At 37.7% G+C, this 16490-nt stretch overlaps 2 protein-coding genes across 2 annotated transcripts in view; one reads left to right on the top strand and one right to left on the bottom strand.

The window, feature by feature from the left end:
- LOC108572482 (ATP-dependent helicase brm) overlaps positions 1 to 16490 on the bottom strand; it is an 18515-nt gene that overhangs the window by 1254 nt on the left and 771 nt on the right. Inside the window, exons 2-8 of the mRNA XM_017934725.1 lie at positions 16021 to 16336; positions 3521 to 5466; positions 3263 to 3336; positions 2058 to 2953; positions 1569 to 1985; positions 1339 to 1496; positions 2 to 1247 (exon numbers count right to left, since the gene is read on the bottom strand). Coding sequence (XP_017790214.1) covers positions 2 to 1247; positions 1339 to 1496; positions 1569 to 1985; positions 2058 to 2953; positions 3263 to 3336; positions 3521 to 5466; positions 16021 to 16296 — 5013 coding nt within the window. The 5' untranslated portion in view covers positions 16297 to 16336. The remainder of the gene's footprint in view (position 1; positions 1248 to 1338; positions 1497 to 1568; positions 1986 to 2057; positions 2954 to 3262; positions 3337 to 3520; positions 5467 to 16020; positions 16337 to 16490) is intronic.
- LOC108572483 (inositol monophosphatase 2-like) lies at positions 6700 to 8820 on the top strand. Its single transcript, XM_017934727.1, has 6 exons — positions 6700 to 6863; positions 7227 to 7360; positions 7432 to 7688; positions 7888 to 7996; positions 8379 to 8530; positions 8653 to 8820. Exons 1-6 carry the CDS (start codon positions 6723 to 6725, stop codon positions 8778 to 8780), a joined length of 921 nt encoding a protein of 306 aa, XP_017790216.1. The 5' UTR covers positions 6700 to 6722; the 3' UTR covers positions 8781 to 8820.

Genomic DNA, 16490 nt, shown 5'->3' with positions numbered 1-16490 from the left:
CCTTTTCATCCATGTTCAATTTGTACCTAGCTGCAGCCAATATTCTTTCTTCGACCGAATTAACCGTCATTAGTCTGAGGACACGTACTTCGTTCTTTTGGCCAATTCTATGTGCTCTGTCTTGTGCTTGCAAATCTTGATGCGGATTCCAATCGGAATCGAAAATAATAACTGTATCTGCAGCTTGTAAATTTAATCCAAGACCACCAGCACGTGTCGACAGTAAGAACAAGAAATATTCGGAACCAGGATCGTTGAATTTCTTTAGTAAGTCTCCTCTGTCTTCCGCTTTTGTCGTACCATCTAACCGCAAATACATGAATCCTCTCCAACTTAGATAATCTTCCATGATGGTCATCAACTGTGTCATTTGACAGAATAATAAAACTCGATGATTCGTCGCTTTCAACTTCGGAAGAATACGGTCCAAAAGTTCGAACTTGCCAGAAGCACGGAATAAATCCGGTCCTGTAATAACACCAGATCCTTGAGTTCCAACGTGCTCGCAATATTTCTCTTCGATAGCTTGGAACATGAAGGGGTGATTGCATAACTTTCTCAACTGAACTATGGTGTTCATCAAAGCCTTAGCGCCTCCTTTGCCCTGTTTTCCCTTCTCTGATCCATCAGTTAACAATACACCCTTGCTTTGCATGTGTTTGTAAAGAACCTTTTGCAGTCCAGACATATCGCATTTTATAATGTATTCCACTTTGTCAGGTAACTGCGATTCAACTTCTTTCTTCAGACGTCTTAAGAGGAAAGGACGTAATACCTTATGCAATCGACGAATAATGAGAATCGTTTCTTCCTCGTTTAATTCAACTTTTTCACCGGTAGTTGCGAATGGAGCATTGAACCACTGCTCGAAAGTACTACAAGATTTAAAGATCGAGGGAAGTAAAAAGTTTAGTAACGCCCACAGCTCGGGCAATTTATTTTGCAATGGTGTTCCTGTCAACAGGAGTCGATGAGGAGCCAAATAATGCGTATTTAGAACTTGCGTTAGCTTACAATGATGGTTTTTCATTCTATGGCCCTCATCAATGATCATGTACTTCCACTGTAATTTAGCTAAGACGCCCTTGTCTTTAATAACGTATTCATATGTTGTAAGCAGAACATTAAATTTAGTAGCTCTCATTTGAGACTGAATAGCCCTTCTGCCAGCTGGTGAACCTTTATATGACACTACAACGACACTAGGAGCCCATTTTTCAAATTCTAGAACCCAATTCGATAAAGTTCTAAAAGAAAATAATTTATTAAAAACACAATCCGTGTTTAATTAACTTATATTTTCTTTACTTAAAAGTATTTAATGATAACAGTACATACGACAGGGGTACAATTATAAGGAATGGTCCATTGACTTTTTTTTTCTCCATAAGGTAAGTCACCAATGCTATCGTCTGAATAGTTTTACCGAGACCCATTTCATCCGCAAGTATACCGTTAAGATTATTGTTAAATAATGACACTAACCATTCTAAACCCTGAAATTAATGAAAATTTTACGATATGTTTTGTAAAAATATTATTGAATGGAAAAACTATAAATGGCAAACCTTTATTTGATATTCCTTTAATTTTCCATTAACCATGATAGACGCTTGCTCTGTTACTACTTCGTGTACAGTGTGAGCGATGCTATAGTATGTCTGTTCTTCTGTTTTATATTCATCATCTTCTACCTTGGCTTTGTGTATCGTTTTCTTAACTTTATCTTCTTCGGAATCGCCGGGAGCTTTTTCTTTGCGTTCGTCGTCATTATCATCTTCCTCTTCATCTTCATCCTCTTCACTTTCTGATTCAATCGGCTCCCATCCTGGATGGGATTCTAAGAATGCTGAAAGTTGACTCATTAATGGAGCTTCTTCGCCCGTTAAAGTGCGGCCAGTAGCTGTCTCAATTACTCCAATACGTGTATCTTCATTGCCATTTCCATCTTCACCTCCTTCACCATCTTGCATCTTTTTCTTTTTCTATTTAAACAATTATAAAAAATTGATTACACCAATGAATTGTACTTGAAGGCAATAAAAAAAAATACATACCTTTTTACGCTTTTGCTCTTCTACTTGTTTCCTCTTTTGTTCGATTTTATGTTGCTTTACCATTTCAGTGAGATTACTGATATATTCATCTGTTTGAGACAACAGGAATGCTAATCGTTTATCTTTCTTTTGATCGATCAGTTTTCTATAACCTTCTTCGTCTTCTGCCATAAGACGTCTCATACGTTCCTTCTCTATACGTTCTTGCTCTTTTTTCTGTTCCCTTTCGGCATTTGCGTGATAATTGAGAACTGCTTTATTAAGTCTAGCCAACTTTGCCACATTGTTTCGGTGAAACTCCTTGAAATCTTTACCATGTTGAAGTACAGAACTAAGAAATTCTTGATGTTTTTGTCTGCGTTTACGTTCAGCTTCCAGCTTTTGTTGCTTTTCAAGCTTTTCAGTAGCTCTAGCTTCTCGAAGAGTCTGTCTCTTTGTACGTTTATAGGCTTTTACATTCACTGCAGTTTCTAAAGTAGTATCCTTACGAGTACATGCTAAAATCTCTGATCGCAATTGCCTCTGGAAATTCAATACCCTAAGCATTCGCAGTTCAATTTGTGCCTGGATACGAAGATCTTCTGGCATGTTGGTTGGCAAATTGCTCAATTGTTCCATGCGCAATGATATACGTGCTGCCACTCTATTTTCACGTTCTTGTAGAATTAGTAGCGGATCTAGACCAGCTGGTTTCGCCACACTCGTTACTCTGTTAGTCTTGGCACCTGGTGGAGGAGGTTGTTGCTGTTGCGGCGTCTGACAGCCTGGTCTTGGAGGAACTGGAGTACCAATTACGACGTTTGGTCCAGAAATTTGTGGACCTGTGGTAGTAGTGGGTCCTTGAGACGGATCTATAGGAGGACGTTGTCCCATACCTGGGGGAGGAGGTGCTCCACCTATTTACATTAATCTTACATCAAACACCACTGTGAATCAATCTACTCTACTGTTGTTCTTTCACAACATGGGTACATCAATATTCAAGCAGAACTCAGTATATTTAAGTATAAACAAAACTCATTCGTATCAGCCATCAGTAAATTGCATCGTTAAATAATAAAAATTTTAGAATACAACTTCTAGGATACTTCTAGGATAAAAGATATAATATTTAATGTACCATTTGTATGTATAAAATAAAGTAATACAAAACATAGAGCAGTTATCTAAAGCATAAAAATTATATCATATGTTGGTTAATTTACCTTGAACAGCAAGTGCAAGTTGTTGCGATAACGGCTGATTCCTTGCCAATAATCGATACGCCATTATCTGTACACTGTAAACGATACAATATGTGACATTAATCCCTTTTGGTGATTCTTAATAATCTATTACTTACAAGGACAGTGCAAGAATCTCAAGTATTGTGTATCTGCCCTTATAAAGGGATCTTTTCGTCAACTAAATCGACGATCCGAAGATCTTGCACTCTCCTTGTTAATATAATGTATGTAACATACCGTAATTGTTGTAACTGCTGTGAACTAAAGGTTTGTTTCTCTCCCATGTTGCCTTGACGAGCTCTTATAGCAAGCAACTGGGAATAACGCGGATCTTCCTGAAGTCCTTTCTCCTCCATAGAGTCAATAGCCTTCTGCAAAGCGTTCAAGTTTTCTTGTCCAGCGCCAGGTGGACCAGCAGGGCCACTGGGACCAATCTGACCAGGTCCAGTCTGACTCATCTGATTGACAGGGGCACCAGGCCCGATTGGCGCCGTGCCTCCAGGACCAATTTGTTGATTTTGAGAACCAGGTCCCATTTGGCCAGAAGAGGATTGACCAGATGGTCCGTTTGGTCCCATTTGATTGGTAGCGCCACCATGGCCTAGTTGGTTACTCGCGGCACTGGGTCCCATTTGATTACCAGGACCACCTGGTCCCATTTGATTCGTGGGACCGCCTGGTGGTATTTGTCCTCCTGGACCACCAGGAACCATTTGTCCTCCTGGACCACTAGGTCCCAATTGTCCCGTTGGACCGCTCCCAGGACCCATCTGACTACTTGGACCATTTCCAGGACCCATTTGCCCTCCAGGTACATTTCCTGGCCCCATTGGACCACTAGGTCCACTCCCAGGACCCATTTGTCCACCTGGTGGTCCATTTCCTGGACCCATCTGTCCGCTAGGTCCACTTCCTGGTGTCATCGGATTACCAGGAGGATTACCTGGTCCCATTTGACTACCGCTACCGCTTCCCGGTCCTATTTGCACTCCAGGACCGCTTCCTGGACCCATCTGTCCTCCAGGTCCACCAGTTGACCCCATTTGTCCAGCAGAACTGCTTCCAGGACCCATAGGACCTCCGGGTCCATTACCTGGTGGTATCTGTCCTCCAGGACCACTTCCTGGTCCTATCTGTCCGAGACCATTTGGACCCAACTGTCCTCCAGGTCCGCTTCCTGGACCCATTTGAGTAGCTGGTCCTCCAGGACCCATTTGGCTTCCAGGCCCTCCCATCCCCATTTGCGACGAAGGAGTGCCTATGTTCATCTGTCCTGGACCATTTGGACCCATTGGCGAGGGTCCATTATGTCCCATTTGACCAGGTCCATTTGGACCAATTTGTCCTCCTGGACCTATAGGTCCCATAGGATTAGGTCCTATCGGAGATTGACTACTAGGTACCATTTGATTTGGACCACCAGGGCCCATTTGATTAGGACCTCCTGGACCCATACTATGGCCACCAGGGCCACCTGGTGGCATCTGGCCCGGTCCCCCCGGTCCCAAATGACCACTAGCGCTCATATGACCCGAACCTGGTGGGCCACCCGTGTTCATATGACTTGGCATTGAGGGTCCGCTGCTCATATGTCCTGGTCCAGGTGGACCACTGGCATTCATATGGCTCGATCCTGATGGTCCTGTGTTAGTCATATGTCCTGATCCTGGAGGTCCACTTGTATTAATATGTCCTGATCCCGGTGGACCGTTGCTGCTCATATGTCCTGGTCCAGGTGGACCACTCGCGTTCATATGGCCTGGCCCTGGCGGACCACCCATATGCCCCGGCCCCCCAGGCCCCATTTGCGAATTTGGCGGTCCACCAGAGCCCATCTGTGGGCCTTGCACTGGCCCACTACCTGGACCACCCATTTGGGCAGGACCTTGACTCATATGAGGAGGAGGACCTCCTGGTGGTCCTCCACCTCCTTGTCCCATGTGACTTGGTCCGATAGGACCGCCTGGACCCATCTGATTGGGTCCTCCTGGGCCCATTTGACCGGGTCCACCGGTACTCATTTGCCCTGGTCCATTCGAGCTCATTTGATTTGGTCCAGACTGCATCATGTGAGATGTCCCTTGAGGTCCGTTTGGTCCCATTTGACCTGGTACCATAGGCCCTCCAGGACCTTGCTGAGAATTAGAGTTTTGGCTGCCTGGACCCCCTGGTCCACCTTGATTCTGTGACATTAAATGCTCTTTTTTAAATTTCTTTTCGTTCATACTTGAACTGCAAGACACTTTATTATGTTTTTTGAACGTATTAGAATTTTCATTGAAACTAATAAAGCCAAGTGAGAGCATACCAAAATTATCGTTACAACCTTTAATTTCTTAGACGATCATTTTTCCTCAAATCAACTAGTTAAACTAATACTATCAGAAATAAAAGGACTGATTGCTCTGACTAGAGGGATTCTATGCAACCATCGAGAATGAAAGAGATTGTATTATTGATGGAATTAAAGGCTTTCGTCTCAGTGGCTCACGGGATACGTATAATGGGTGCAGCAGCACTGACTCTTTGTTACGTAGAAGCTTATCACAGTGGCAATTTGCAGCCTTAGAACGTGGCTACTGGAACACTTCTCGTTAGGAAAGTTAGTGATATAGTAATAGATATAAACGGTACGTAGTTTACGATAAATTAAAATTTCCAATGAAAAAGAAAAAAAAAGAAAGAATACTTCGAGTCGCTGTTATATATTACTGCCTCTCTTTTTTTACAATTACATTAAATTACATCATATTATATTATGTTACACGAAAAGCTAAGTTTTCCAATAATTCATAGAGAAATATAATTTCGGAAAAAAATAAAAATAAATAAATAAATATTTAACCCTTTGAGCACTTCAGATGGCCGGATAAATCCATCGACAGTGCTGCCCTAAGGGTAAAGAGAAATTTTTTAAACGCTTCGTTATCAACTTCATAGACATTTTCGGTTAGAATATATTATCTCTCATATTTTTATATTTTCTCTCTATATATATAACTCGCGACGATTACCACGGAATTATCAACAGTGATTAATTATTATCTTACATACGATAAAAAAAAAAAAAAGCTTGTATTTCAATCGTTGTCGATTGAATTTTCCAAAAATGAAAATCGTGTATTCACGGTAAAAGTGATCATTTAAAATGATTCCTTTAACAAACCTTTACACCACACTACCTGATATAATAAGCATTCAAACTAAGCATATCCCTACAAACTGAAATTGGCTATATTGAAAGTAGGAATTTCATGTGAAAAGTTTACACGATCTCAAGTTGCAAACTTCCAACGTATCACTTTTCCAACTTTCATTTTGAAAAGCTGAAAATTCACAGAAAAGAAAAGGTTCCACTCTGCACGGTGTCTTACATAAGAAACCTGTTTGAATGTTTAAGTTCAGTTACCTGTGCCATTTGCGCGTACCTATATCTCTGATGACAGAGATAAGAGGATACCGTGCGTTCAATCATTCAGTCGTTCCATCGAAAGCCTCGGAATCAGCGATCATGTCGAGTGAGCTAGATATCAGGAATTACATTGAGTTTGCCAAGGAGTTAACCTTGAAAGCAGGTGAGGTGAGTCATAGTTACTTCCTTCTGCTGGTGAAATTCTAATAAACTCGCGTTGGCGAAGCGTCCCAACACAAATGTTATTTTTTTTATTTTTCACTTCGCTAAAATTTCATCGTCTCACAACAAATTTATCGTTTACCCGAAATTCTTTTCAACAAATATTCATTTCCATATGTATGCGTTAATTGTAAATTTATTTCCTTTTTATCAATAATATAAAATCGACGCATTTAGTAAATTGTAAATCTGTCAAAGCTCTTAAGGTGTAGTTTCATATATATATATCAATGATTTTCTCTTTACTTATCTTCGAGAACGTTGCACACTTATCAGATAAATTTTATCTTTCACCGTGCTCCTCCTTAGATATTTAAGTGTGGCTTCGAAGGAGAAAAGATCGTGGAAACGAAGGATCACGAATGGGACTTGGTTACGGATTATGACAAAAAGATCGAGAATGTACTGATCAACGGTCTGAAAACAAAGTTTCCCGATCACGAGTAAGTACGCCCGCCGTTCGATGATCAATAGAGCGGAATTGAAATAACGAAGCATGCTCATTTTCTCACAGATTTATCGGTGAGGAAAGCCATGTAAAAGAGACACCAGTATTAACAGACAAACCAACATGGATCATAGATCCTATAGACGGAACTATGAATTACGTAAATTCGCTTCCGTTCACGTGTATCTCTATTGGTTTAGCAGTTTGCAAGGAACTCGCTGCAGGGATCATTTATAATCCGCTCACCGCGGAATTGTACACTGCGATTAAAGGACAAGGCGCTTTTTTGAACGACAAACCGATCAGCACTACAACCGTAACCGGTAATTACAATTCTAGCGAAAAAAGAAAAGAAGAAACGTTTCTAAATCATATATGTCGACTAAACGATAAAAACTGAAAATTCCTTGTCCACTTTTGGGTAGCCGGTAAAGATAATTACGAGTTTAAGATTAGACGCGACAGAGATAGCAATCCGTTAAGATGCAAAAGCTTTTTCACATTCTCGATTATTTCTTACAGAACTGAAAAAAGCTTTGATAGAGATCGAGTTGTTCTCGCTTCGTATTCCCTCGAGAAACCGGGACATCAGAACGGGCAGATTAGATGCCTTGATACACGCGTCACGGGGGTAAGTGTACGACGCATCCGAAGGGGACAGAATAGGGGAACCCCTGGATCAACGCGGAATATTCGCCGCGGCAGCGAAATTCGTCTATTTTCCTCCGTCCAATGAATTGCGAAATTTTCGCCGCCGCGGCGAATATTTCGCACATTTTCACCCGCGGGACACGGTGTGTGTGTTTCACGTTTATCGGATCGTTTCCACGTCGCGAGTTTAACAAGTGAAATAAATTTGGCGCGAAAAAAAGAATCGCCACAACTCCGCAATCTTAACAGAAATTTAACGCTACCGCGGTACGAAATATTTCCGGGGATTTCCCGTAAAACGTTCGCGAAGAATTGGTAATAAAAACGTAAAATTAATCTTTATTCTTTTTTTCACACTTCAGAGTTAGAGTTATCGGATCGGCTGCGTTGAGTCTAGCGTACGTTGCAAAAGGTGCACTAGATAGCTTTCATATGGACTTCCTTCAACCTTGGGACGTTGCGGCGGGAGTGTTAATCGTTCGCGAGGCAGGTGGCTCAGTACTTGACACCAAAGGTACAATTTTAACGATACGAATAAACAAAAGAATGTGTAAAAAAAAACGAAGAAAAATTGTAACACTCTTTTTATCCGATGTGTGAATGTTGGAAGATATTTTGAAAAATTTTCTTTTACAGAGGAACAGTACAATTTTATGAAACCGAACACAATTGCCGCGGGAAACTGTACACTTGCGACGGAGATAAAGGAATTAATTATTAACACTGACTTGAAAACAATGCGTAAGAGATTAACGAGGACATGATCGAGGTTTAAATTCTGGATCGATTTTTGTGTGCTTATAGAGAGAATAAAAGTGTCGTTATAGTTTCGATCATTTCATTCTACACTTAATCTTCCCCCCTTTTTCTTTCTCTACGTAGAAAAAAGAAGAACAGACGAATTTTCCATCTTTTGATTAGGAAGATTAAAAAGCGAAGTGATTAAATTGTAGTTGCAAAATGATTTTTAACCTGACTTTCGTAAGACTTTTTATTGGAATTATTTTTGTAAATCGAGAGTAGTATAACGTAGACGACTCGTTGAAGGTAAATGCTGACGATTGAAAATGAATCGAAGGAATAAAAAATTCAATAATTATCGTTTATTGTTCTTCCGAAAATTACCGAAGCTCAATTTCTACTACCAGCTTTTAGTCGTTTCTGTTGGCAATTTTTTTTTTTGTGAAAATCGTAAAAATATCGAAGCACTAAACGTGAAAGACTAAATTGCCTCGGACAGTGTGTCGGTTATTTTTTTTATTTTTCGAAATCACGTACCGGTGATTATTTTCAAATGAATATTCAATTCGCTATTGTGTGTGGATAGCGTAACATTGTGTTGTGAATTCCAAGCAATCTGTGGCAACTTCTTGGAAAACTGAATAGCTAACAATCAGATCAATCAGAGATATGTTAATAAGATCGATAAAGAAAAAAGAAAAACCGAAACAATTATAAATCAAATTGAAACTCTGCGTGGACTATAGATACGTATCCTGTTTCGAGTGGAACATTACATGCAAGATGGCCGCGGAAATGTAAAAGAGTAATCGAAGGTTAAGACAGGGAAATACAATGATTCATAGATATCTAAAATTGCAGTTGCAAAATTTTACGGTCGAGTGAATGTTGCAGCGAACAAAGAATTTGATAAAAAAAACTCTGTCGAAGGTAATGCAACTTTTGAAGCTAATGAAGTAACGTGTGTTTCGTTAGTCTAATTCGCGGTAACAGAAAGAATTTTGGAGAACCGACACGATTGTCAGAAATAAATATCGAACTTCCGTTAATTTTCTCGATAACATTATTTTATCGTATCTATATATTATTTCGACAATAATGCGAATTTCTTCTCGTATTCGAAGATTACGGTAGCAGGAAGCTGCGAGATAAACGAAGATAATTAATTTAAATAACGATCCTCGCGAAGCTGATTATTAGAAGAGTCTGATGTGAAAGTGATTTACCTTGGCATAGTCTTTTATCGTTATTATGTTCTTCGATACGTTGCTTGTGGCATTGTAGTAAAGTCATCTGGCAAATTGCTAATTGCAATTGATAAGAATCGTGTTCTCTGAGTAACAACCGCATCGCAAAAAGCGAGATTTTTAATAAATGGCAAACTCACGCGGAATTAGTATAATAGAGGGAATTACGGGCGGAGAATAAGAAACGGGGAACGACAAGGTGTAAAATTTACAAAGAATTTGTCGATTTAACAAATTCCTCTGCTTTATCAACGCTTATCAACTTAATTTAAGAATATTATGAAGATTTATTGCAATGACCTACTTTACATCCTAAATGAAACACTGGTGCTGGTATTTTTAAATCTGGGTATTCCGTTTGTTTTACAATTGTAAATTATACGAACAGGCGGAGAGACCAACGAGCCTAATATCAATCTCGTAAATTAGCATTTCAAGGATCTCATTTTCCAGCACTGTACAGTTCGACTATTTGTAATTCGATTGAACTGAAAACGAAACAACGAGATATTTCGTTCGTAGGTACATATACCTTCTTCTTCGTCGTTGTATCCGTGACTGATTTTTAACAAAAATCTCGTCGAATTGTCATCTTAATCGGGTGTTGTCAACTTTCTGTGACAATGATCAGTATAGAGAGAGAATTGAAGAGGAAGAATGAGTGTGTGAGAGTGAGAGAAAGAGAGAGAGAGAGAGAGAGAGAGAATGAGAGTATGTGAGAGTGAGAGAGAATGAGAGTGTGTGAGAGTGAGAGAGAGAACGAGAGTGAGTGAATGAGAGAGAGAGAGAGCGAGTGAGAGTGTGAGAGTGAGAGAGAACGAGAGTGTGAGTGAATGAGAGAGAAAGAATAATTGAAGAGGAAGAATGAGTGTGTGAGAGTGAGAGAAAGAGAGAGAGAGAGAGAGAGAGAGAACGAGAGTATGTGAGAGTGAGAGAGTGTGAGAGTGAGAGAGAGAACGAGAGTGAGTGAATGAGAGAGAGAGAGAGAGAGAGAGAGAGCGAGTGAGAGTGTGAGAGTGAGAGAGAGAGAAAGAATGAGAGTGTGAGTGAGTGAGTAAATGAGAGAAAGAAAGAGAGTGTGAGTGAGTGAGTAAATGAGAGAAAGAGAGTGTGAGTGAGTGAGTAAATGAGAGAAAGAGAGTGTGATAGAGATTTAGAAAGAAAATGAGAGTGTAAAAGTGAGTGTAAGTGAAAGACTGAGAGTGTAAGTGAATGACAGAGAGAGAAAGAGAGAGAGAGAGAGAGGAGAGAGTGTAGGAATGAGTGTGTCAAGTAAAAGAACGAGAGTGTGTGAGAGAATGAGTGAGAGAAACATTTCAAGATTTGATCTTTTACACCGTTCAAAGCACAAATTTCTATGAACATAGTTTTGTTTACCAAATCAAGCCTTACAGTCATATATAAAGCCCCAACATCATAGTATAATGTAAATCTCATTATCTTGAAACACGATTAGAGGAAGTGTCGAGAATGTGGTAAAACATGATTCCAAAAATACGCTTGGGCAACTTGAGGGAGTATGAATCAATAGATCAAATCATCCTTGAATCATTTCTACGATACGAATAAAAAGAACGTGTTGCTGTTGCAGCCAACACAGTATCTCTTGATGTGTTTTCTCGTGGAAGAACTCGTGTTCATTATTTACCAGGAAATTGTGAGAGAGTGAGAGAAATAGAGATGGCACGTTACACGGAAGACGTGTACTATGAGTTTGCGATCAAACTGACTCACGATGCAGCTCAAGTAAGCACGCATAATAGGACGTCGCCAAATTTCACTACTATTTTGTAATAGGATTCGATACGACAGTACATGTTCCATTGATTCATTTTACTTTAATTAATCTTTCCAATTTATATGACATTACATATTCATTATTATCGCTTTGCACCGTTTATTATATCACGAAATGATTCGTTTTAATTATTACGTACAAACGTTAGGTCAAATATTTCTCTTTGATTAATTCTATTTTTATCATACTTTCAACGATAGAAATCTAATGTAACCGAATAGACTTCACGTTGACACTGATAACATTTTAATGATTCGCATGATTTTCTATCAAAGATACTAAAGACAGCTATCAGCGGTAAAAAAAATGTCGACGAAAAGCTTGGCGACTGGGACTTGGTAACAGAATACGATCGAAAAATAGAAAGTATTGTCATTGGTCAATTGAAAGCGAAATTTTCGGATCACAGGTAAATATATTTGTCATTGGTAAGTGGATGTTCAATTTGGGAGAAAAAAAAAAAAAAAAAAATACAAAATTTCATTTGCAAAGAGAAAGAAGTATTAGAGGATTTGGTGGTAGATTTATAGGTGAGGAGTCAACCGGAAGTGAGCTTCCAGAGCTGACAGACGATCCTACGTGGATAATAGACCCGATAGACGGTACCACAAACTTTGTTCACGGTTTTCCCCACACTTGTGTCGTAATCGGTTTAGCGATTAAAAAAGAAATGGTGATCGGTATCGTTTATAATCCTGTTCTCGAGCAGTTGTTCACAGCGAGAAAAGGTCGCGGCGCGTTTTTGAACAATAAACCGATAAGAGTTTCCAATATTCAAGGTAATCTAACCTTCTTTTCTTCCGTTGGAAATATATAAGTTACTGCACGAGGTGTAGTCGTCACGAGATGAATGAATGATATTATCATCTGTCGGTCAATAATACGTAGATAATAATGCTTCTTTACAGATTTATCGAAAGCTTTAGTCTGTCTGGAAAGTGGTTTTATAAAAATCGATCACATGAGAGAAAAGACTATCGAAAGATTACGAACAATTGTTCAAAAAGCTCAAGGGTGAGATATTCAATGTTTCAGTTTTCCAATTAAACTAAATTTATTCCTATTTCGACATTTCGACGTTTGTTTTAAAATACGATTATATTTTGCTGTGTCCTAAATGAATATTATGAAAATTTCATGTTCATAGTATAACAATAAAAGTATAAAATATTCTTTAAAAAGAAAAAGAAGATGCTTGCTAATTGAATGTACTTTTCGAAAAATATACCTATCGAGAAACTTGTTTTTATATGTTAATTCATTTTTCACGGTAGTATTCGTACACTTGGTGTGGCAGCATTATCGTTATGTTATATTGCAATGGGAATTGTCGAGGCCTACTATATCGAAGGTCCAGGAATCTCGACGTGGGATATCGCCGCTGCATCGTTAATTATTACAGAAGCAGGTGGTGTCGTTGTGGATCGTGTAACAGGTGAATAATCATTTATATACGCGTCTCCTTTCAATCTTTCCTATCTGCATGCATGTATTTTAAAGTAGTCGTTACATCGATTGCGATATATGTTACAGGGGAAAAAATTGATATTATGAAACCACGTGCAATTGGGGCGTGCAACGAGAAGATTGCAAAGGAGATGGTCAAGCTTATTCGCGAAGCTGATGAAAAAGTGAAAGAAGGAAATAAATAAATTACCTTTGATTTAATAACAATAAAATTAATTCATATTGATAATATTCATTTTCCGTAACTTGCATAGTATGTAATCGTAATAGTTTTTCGAAACAGCATACCTAACCTTCAAAACATAACGTAAAAAGGTTAACAGTTCGACGATACTTCTTCTAAAGTGATTAAAATGTGAAACTATTCCTTTAATAGAATCGCTCTAATAAGGTTCTACTTTCTTCTTACAAATAATTATCACACTTTTGTAATTTTCTGGTAAAACCAAACGAATGAAAATATTCTTTGGAATAACCCGGTAAATACTTCGCAACTTCTAGATGACAAATCAAGGAAAATCCATCGTGAGCTATGAACGTTCCATTGACGCAAAAAGAAAAAGAACGGTAATTACGAATAATGTTAACATGCAGAACAGAGGTAAAGTCCCTTTAGAATTCAACTCTGTTTTTTATTTTGGAACCGATTCTACGACCACTACCCAGTTTATATTATAATGCAAATAACAAACATGTTTGTTCACACAATACACGCGCAGCCATTTGCGCACGCACCTATTTCGTCCCGCTCTTTTCCTTTTTCCATTCTAGTCGCTATATAGGCCAGCCAGTGCATCATTAACGACAGTGTCGGTTAGACAGAAATATCGAATTAACGTACACGTTCGCGACAAGAAAATTTCACACAATTATTTTATTAATAAATATTAGTGAAAAAAGTGGAAACGTGAAACATGAGCGAATCACACGATATCGAGGAATACTACAACATCGCCGAAGAACTGGTCTTGAAAGCGGGAAAAGTACGAGTTTAAATAATAATATAAAAGCTAAACAAATATACTACACAATATTTTTCTAAATTATTTTGTATATTAATTTAGCTCTTTCGTATAATAAAGAATTTGCCTTTAGATAATAGAAAATGCTATTGATTCATACAAAAACGTACAATGCAAAGGTATTGAATGGGATCTTGTTACTGAATATGATCGCAAGATAGAGGATATTTTACAAACACAATTATCAGAAATATATCCAAAGCACAAGTATGTATGTTGAAATGAAATGGGGAAAAATCAATAAATGCAATTCTTCTTACGTTTAACAATAAATAAACAAATGCATTTCAAGATTTATCGGCGAGGAAACGACTGCAGAAAATAAGTGTTTGCCAAAATTGACCGACGATCCTACATGGATTATAGATCCAATAGATGGCACCACAAATTTCATTCATCAATTCCCACACACGTGCATCTCTGTGGCATTGGTGATACGTAAAAAAATTGAAATTGGAATAGTCTACAATCCTTTAATGAAACAATTTTTCTCTGCGAAAAGACAGAAAGGAGCTTTCTTAAACGGACGTCCCATAAAAACATCGAAGATAGCAAGTAAACTTACTTTAATATAAATAAATGCAATTAAATAAAAATAATATAAGTACGGATAAAAAAACAAAACGAAAACAATTTCACATAATTAATAAGAAGTATGTGTTTTTTTTTTAAATACGTTTGGTCGCACAGAGATATAAACAAATATTTGATGAAAAAATTCATGCAATTCTGTTATATATAGAATAATAAATCCAATTTGCTTTTTGTAACAAATAATTTTTTTTGTTTACACTTATCCTTTGTCACGTATCTTAAAGTTGTATATTTTTATCGTTTTAGATTTATCTGATTCACTAATAGCAATGGAACCATGGATTGCCAAAAATTCAAATTATTTAGTTTCTGTGTACAGTAGAATGCATGCTTTAATTCAAGGAACTCATGGGTAATCTTTCATTTTTATTTCAAGTCACTTTTTTCACTTTTACTGCAATATCAAAGTTAAAAGATTATTTTAAATAATACTTTACATTTAGAATAAGATCATTAGGCACTGCTGCCCTTACATTGTGTTATGTTGCAATGGGTGCAATAGAAGCATATCATGTAGAAAGTATAGAAGTTTGGGATGTTGCTGCAGGAAAATTAATAATAGAGGAAGCAGGAGGAACAGTAATAGACACTGCAGGTATATTCTTTTATATACATCCTATGTATTTGATTTAGTCTCATGAAAATTATGTTTATTATGAATCAACTTGACTATCATTTTATTCAATTCTAGGTGGAGAGTTGGACTTAATAACACCACGCATTATAGCAGCTTGCAATCATTCAATTGCTGAACAACTAATTCAACTCTTTAAAACAATAGTAAAATATTTTAAACAAAAATACTTATAAAACTGACTCTGTATCAATATGAAACAAAAAACAACTTATCATTAAAATAACATGATGTTTGTTAATTTTTGTCTGTATTCTCTTACTTAGTTTCTGTTCTTAAATGCAGAATGGTATCATTATATAGTATATTTGAAATCATTTTTATCACCTCTCAATGTGTGAAATCATATCTTTCTTATACATTAAGTAATATTAATTTATGCATGTCATTTGTTGACATGTATTTACAGAATTATGTAAAATTGCTTCGTTTTTTAATTTTTGTCTGCAAGTGTATTTATATGCCAAGCAAAGACGATATTTATTAAATTTTCCTTCTTACCTGTGGACCCATAGTTGGTTGCATTTGCTGTGGATGCGACGAATAATTCTGTTGTTGTTGTTGAGGTTGTTGAGATGATTGAGACATAGGTGGACCTCCAGGTGGCATTGGTGGACCAGTTTGATATCCTTGTGTCGGACTATGGGGATGATGTTGTGGCGGACCCATAGGACTACCTTGTGGATTAGATGGTGATGGTGCCTGCTGTGGTGGACCCATAGGACTTGGTGCTTGTGGTGGAGGCATAGGAGATGATTGTGGTGAAGGACTTGCCATTCTGATTTTCTTAAAACTTTATATATATAAAATTCACTATCTGAAATACATAAAACATTATATGATAGTAATATTTATTTTAATACTTGATTAAAAAAAAAAGTACTCAAACAATAAGATATCAATTATCAAATATCACATTTTATTAATCTTTGAAGTTACAAACTTTAATTCTTAATCATAAAATTCAAAAT

The sequence above is a fragment of the Habropoda laboriosa genome, unplaced genomic scaffold (assembly GCF_001263275.1).
Source record: "Habropoda laboriosa isolate 0110345459 unplaced genomic scaffold, ASM126327v1 scaffold65, whole genome shotgun sequence".
NCBI lineage: Eukaryota > Metazoa > Arthropoda > Insecta > Hymenoptera > Apidae > Habropoda > Habropoda laboriosa.
Note: the sequence above shows the minus strand (reverse complement) of the source record. Positions and strands in the feature narration are given on the sequence as shown.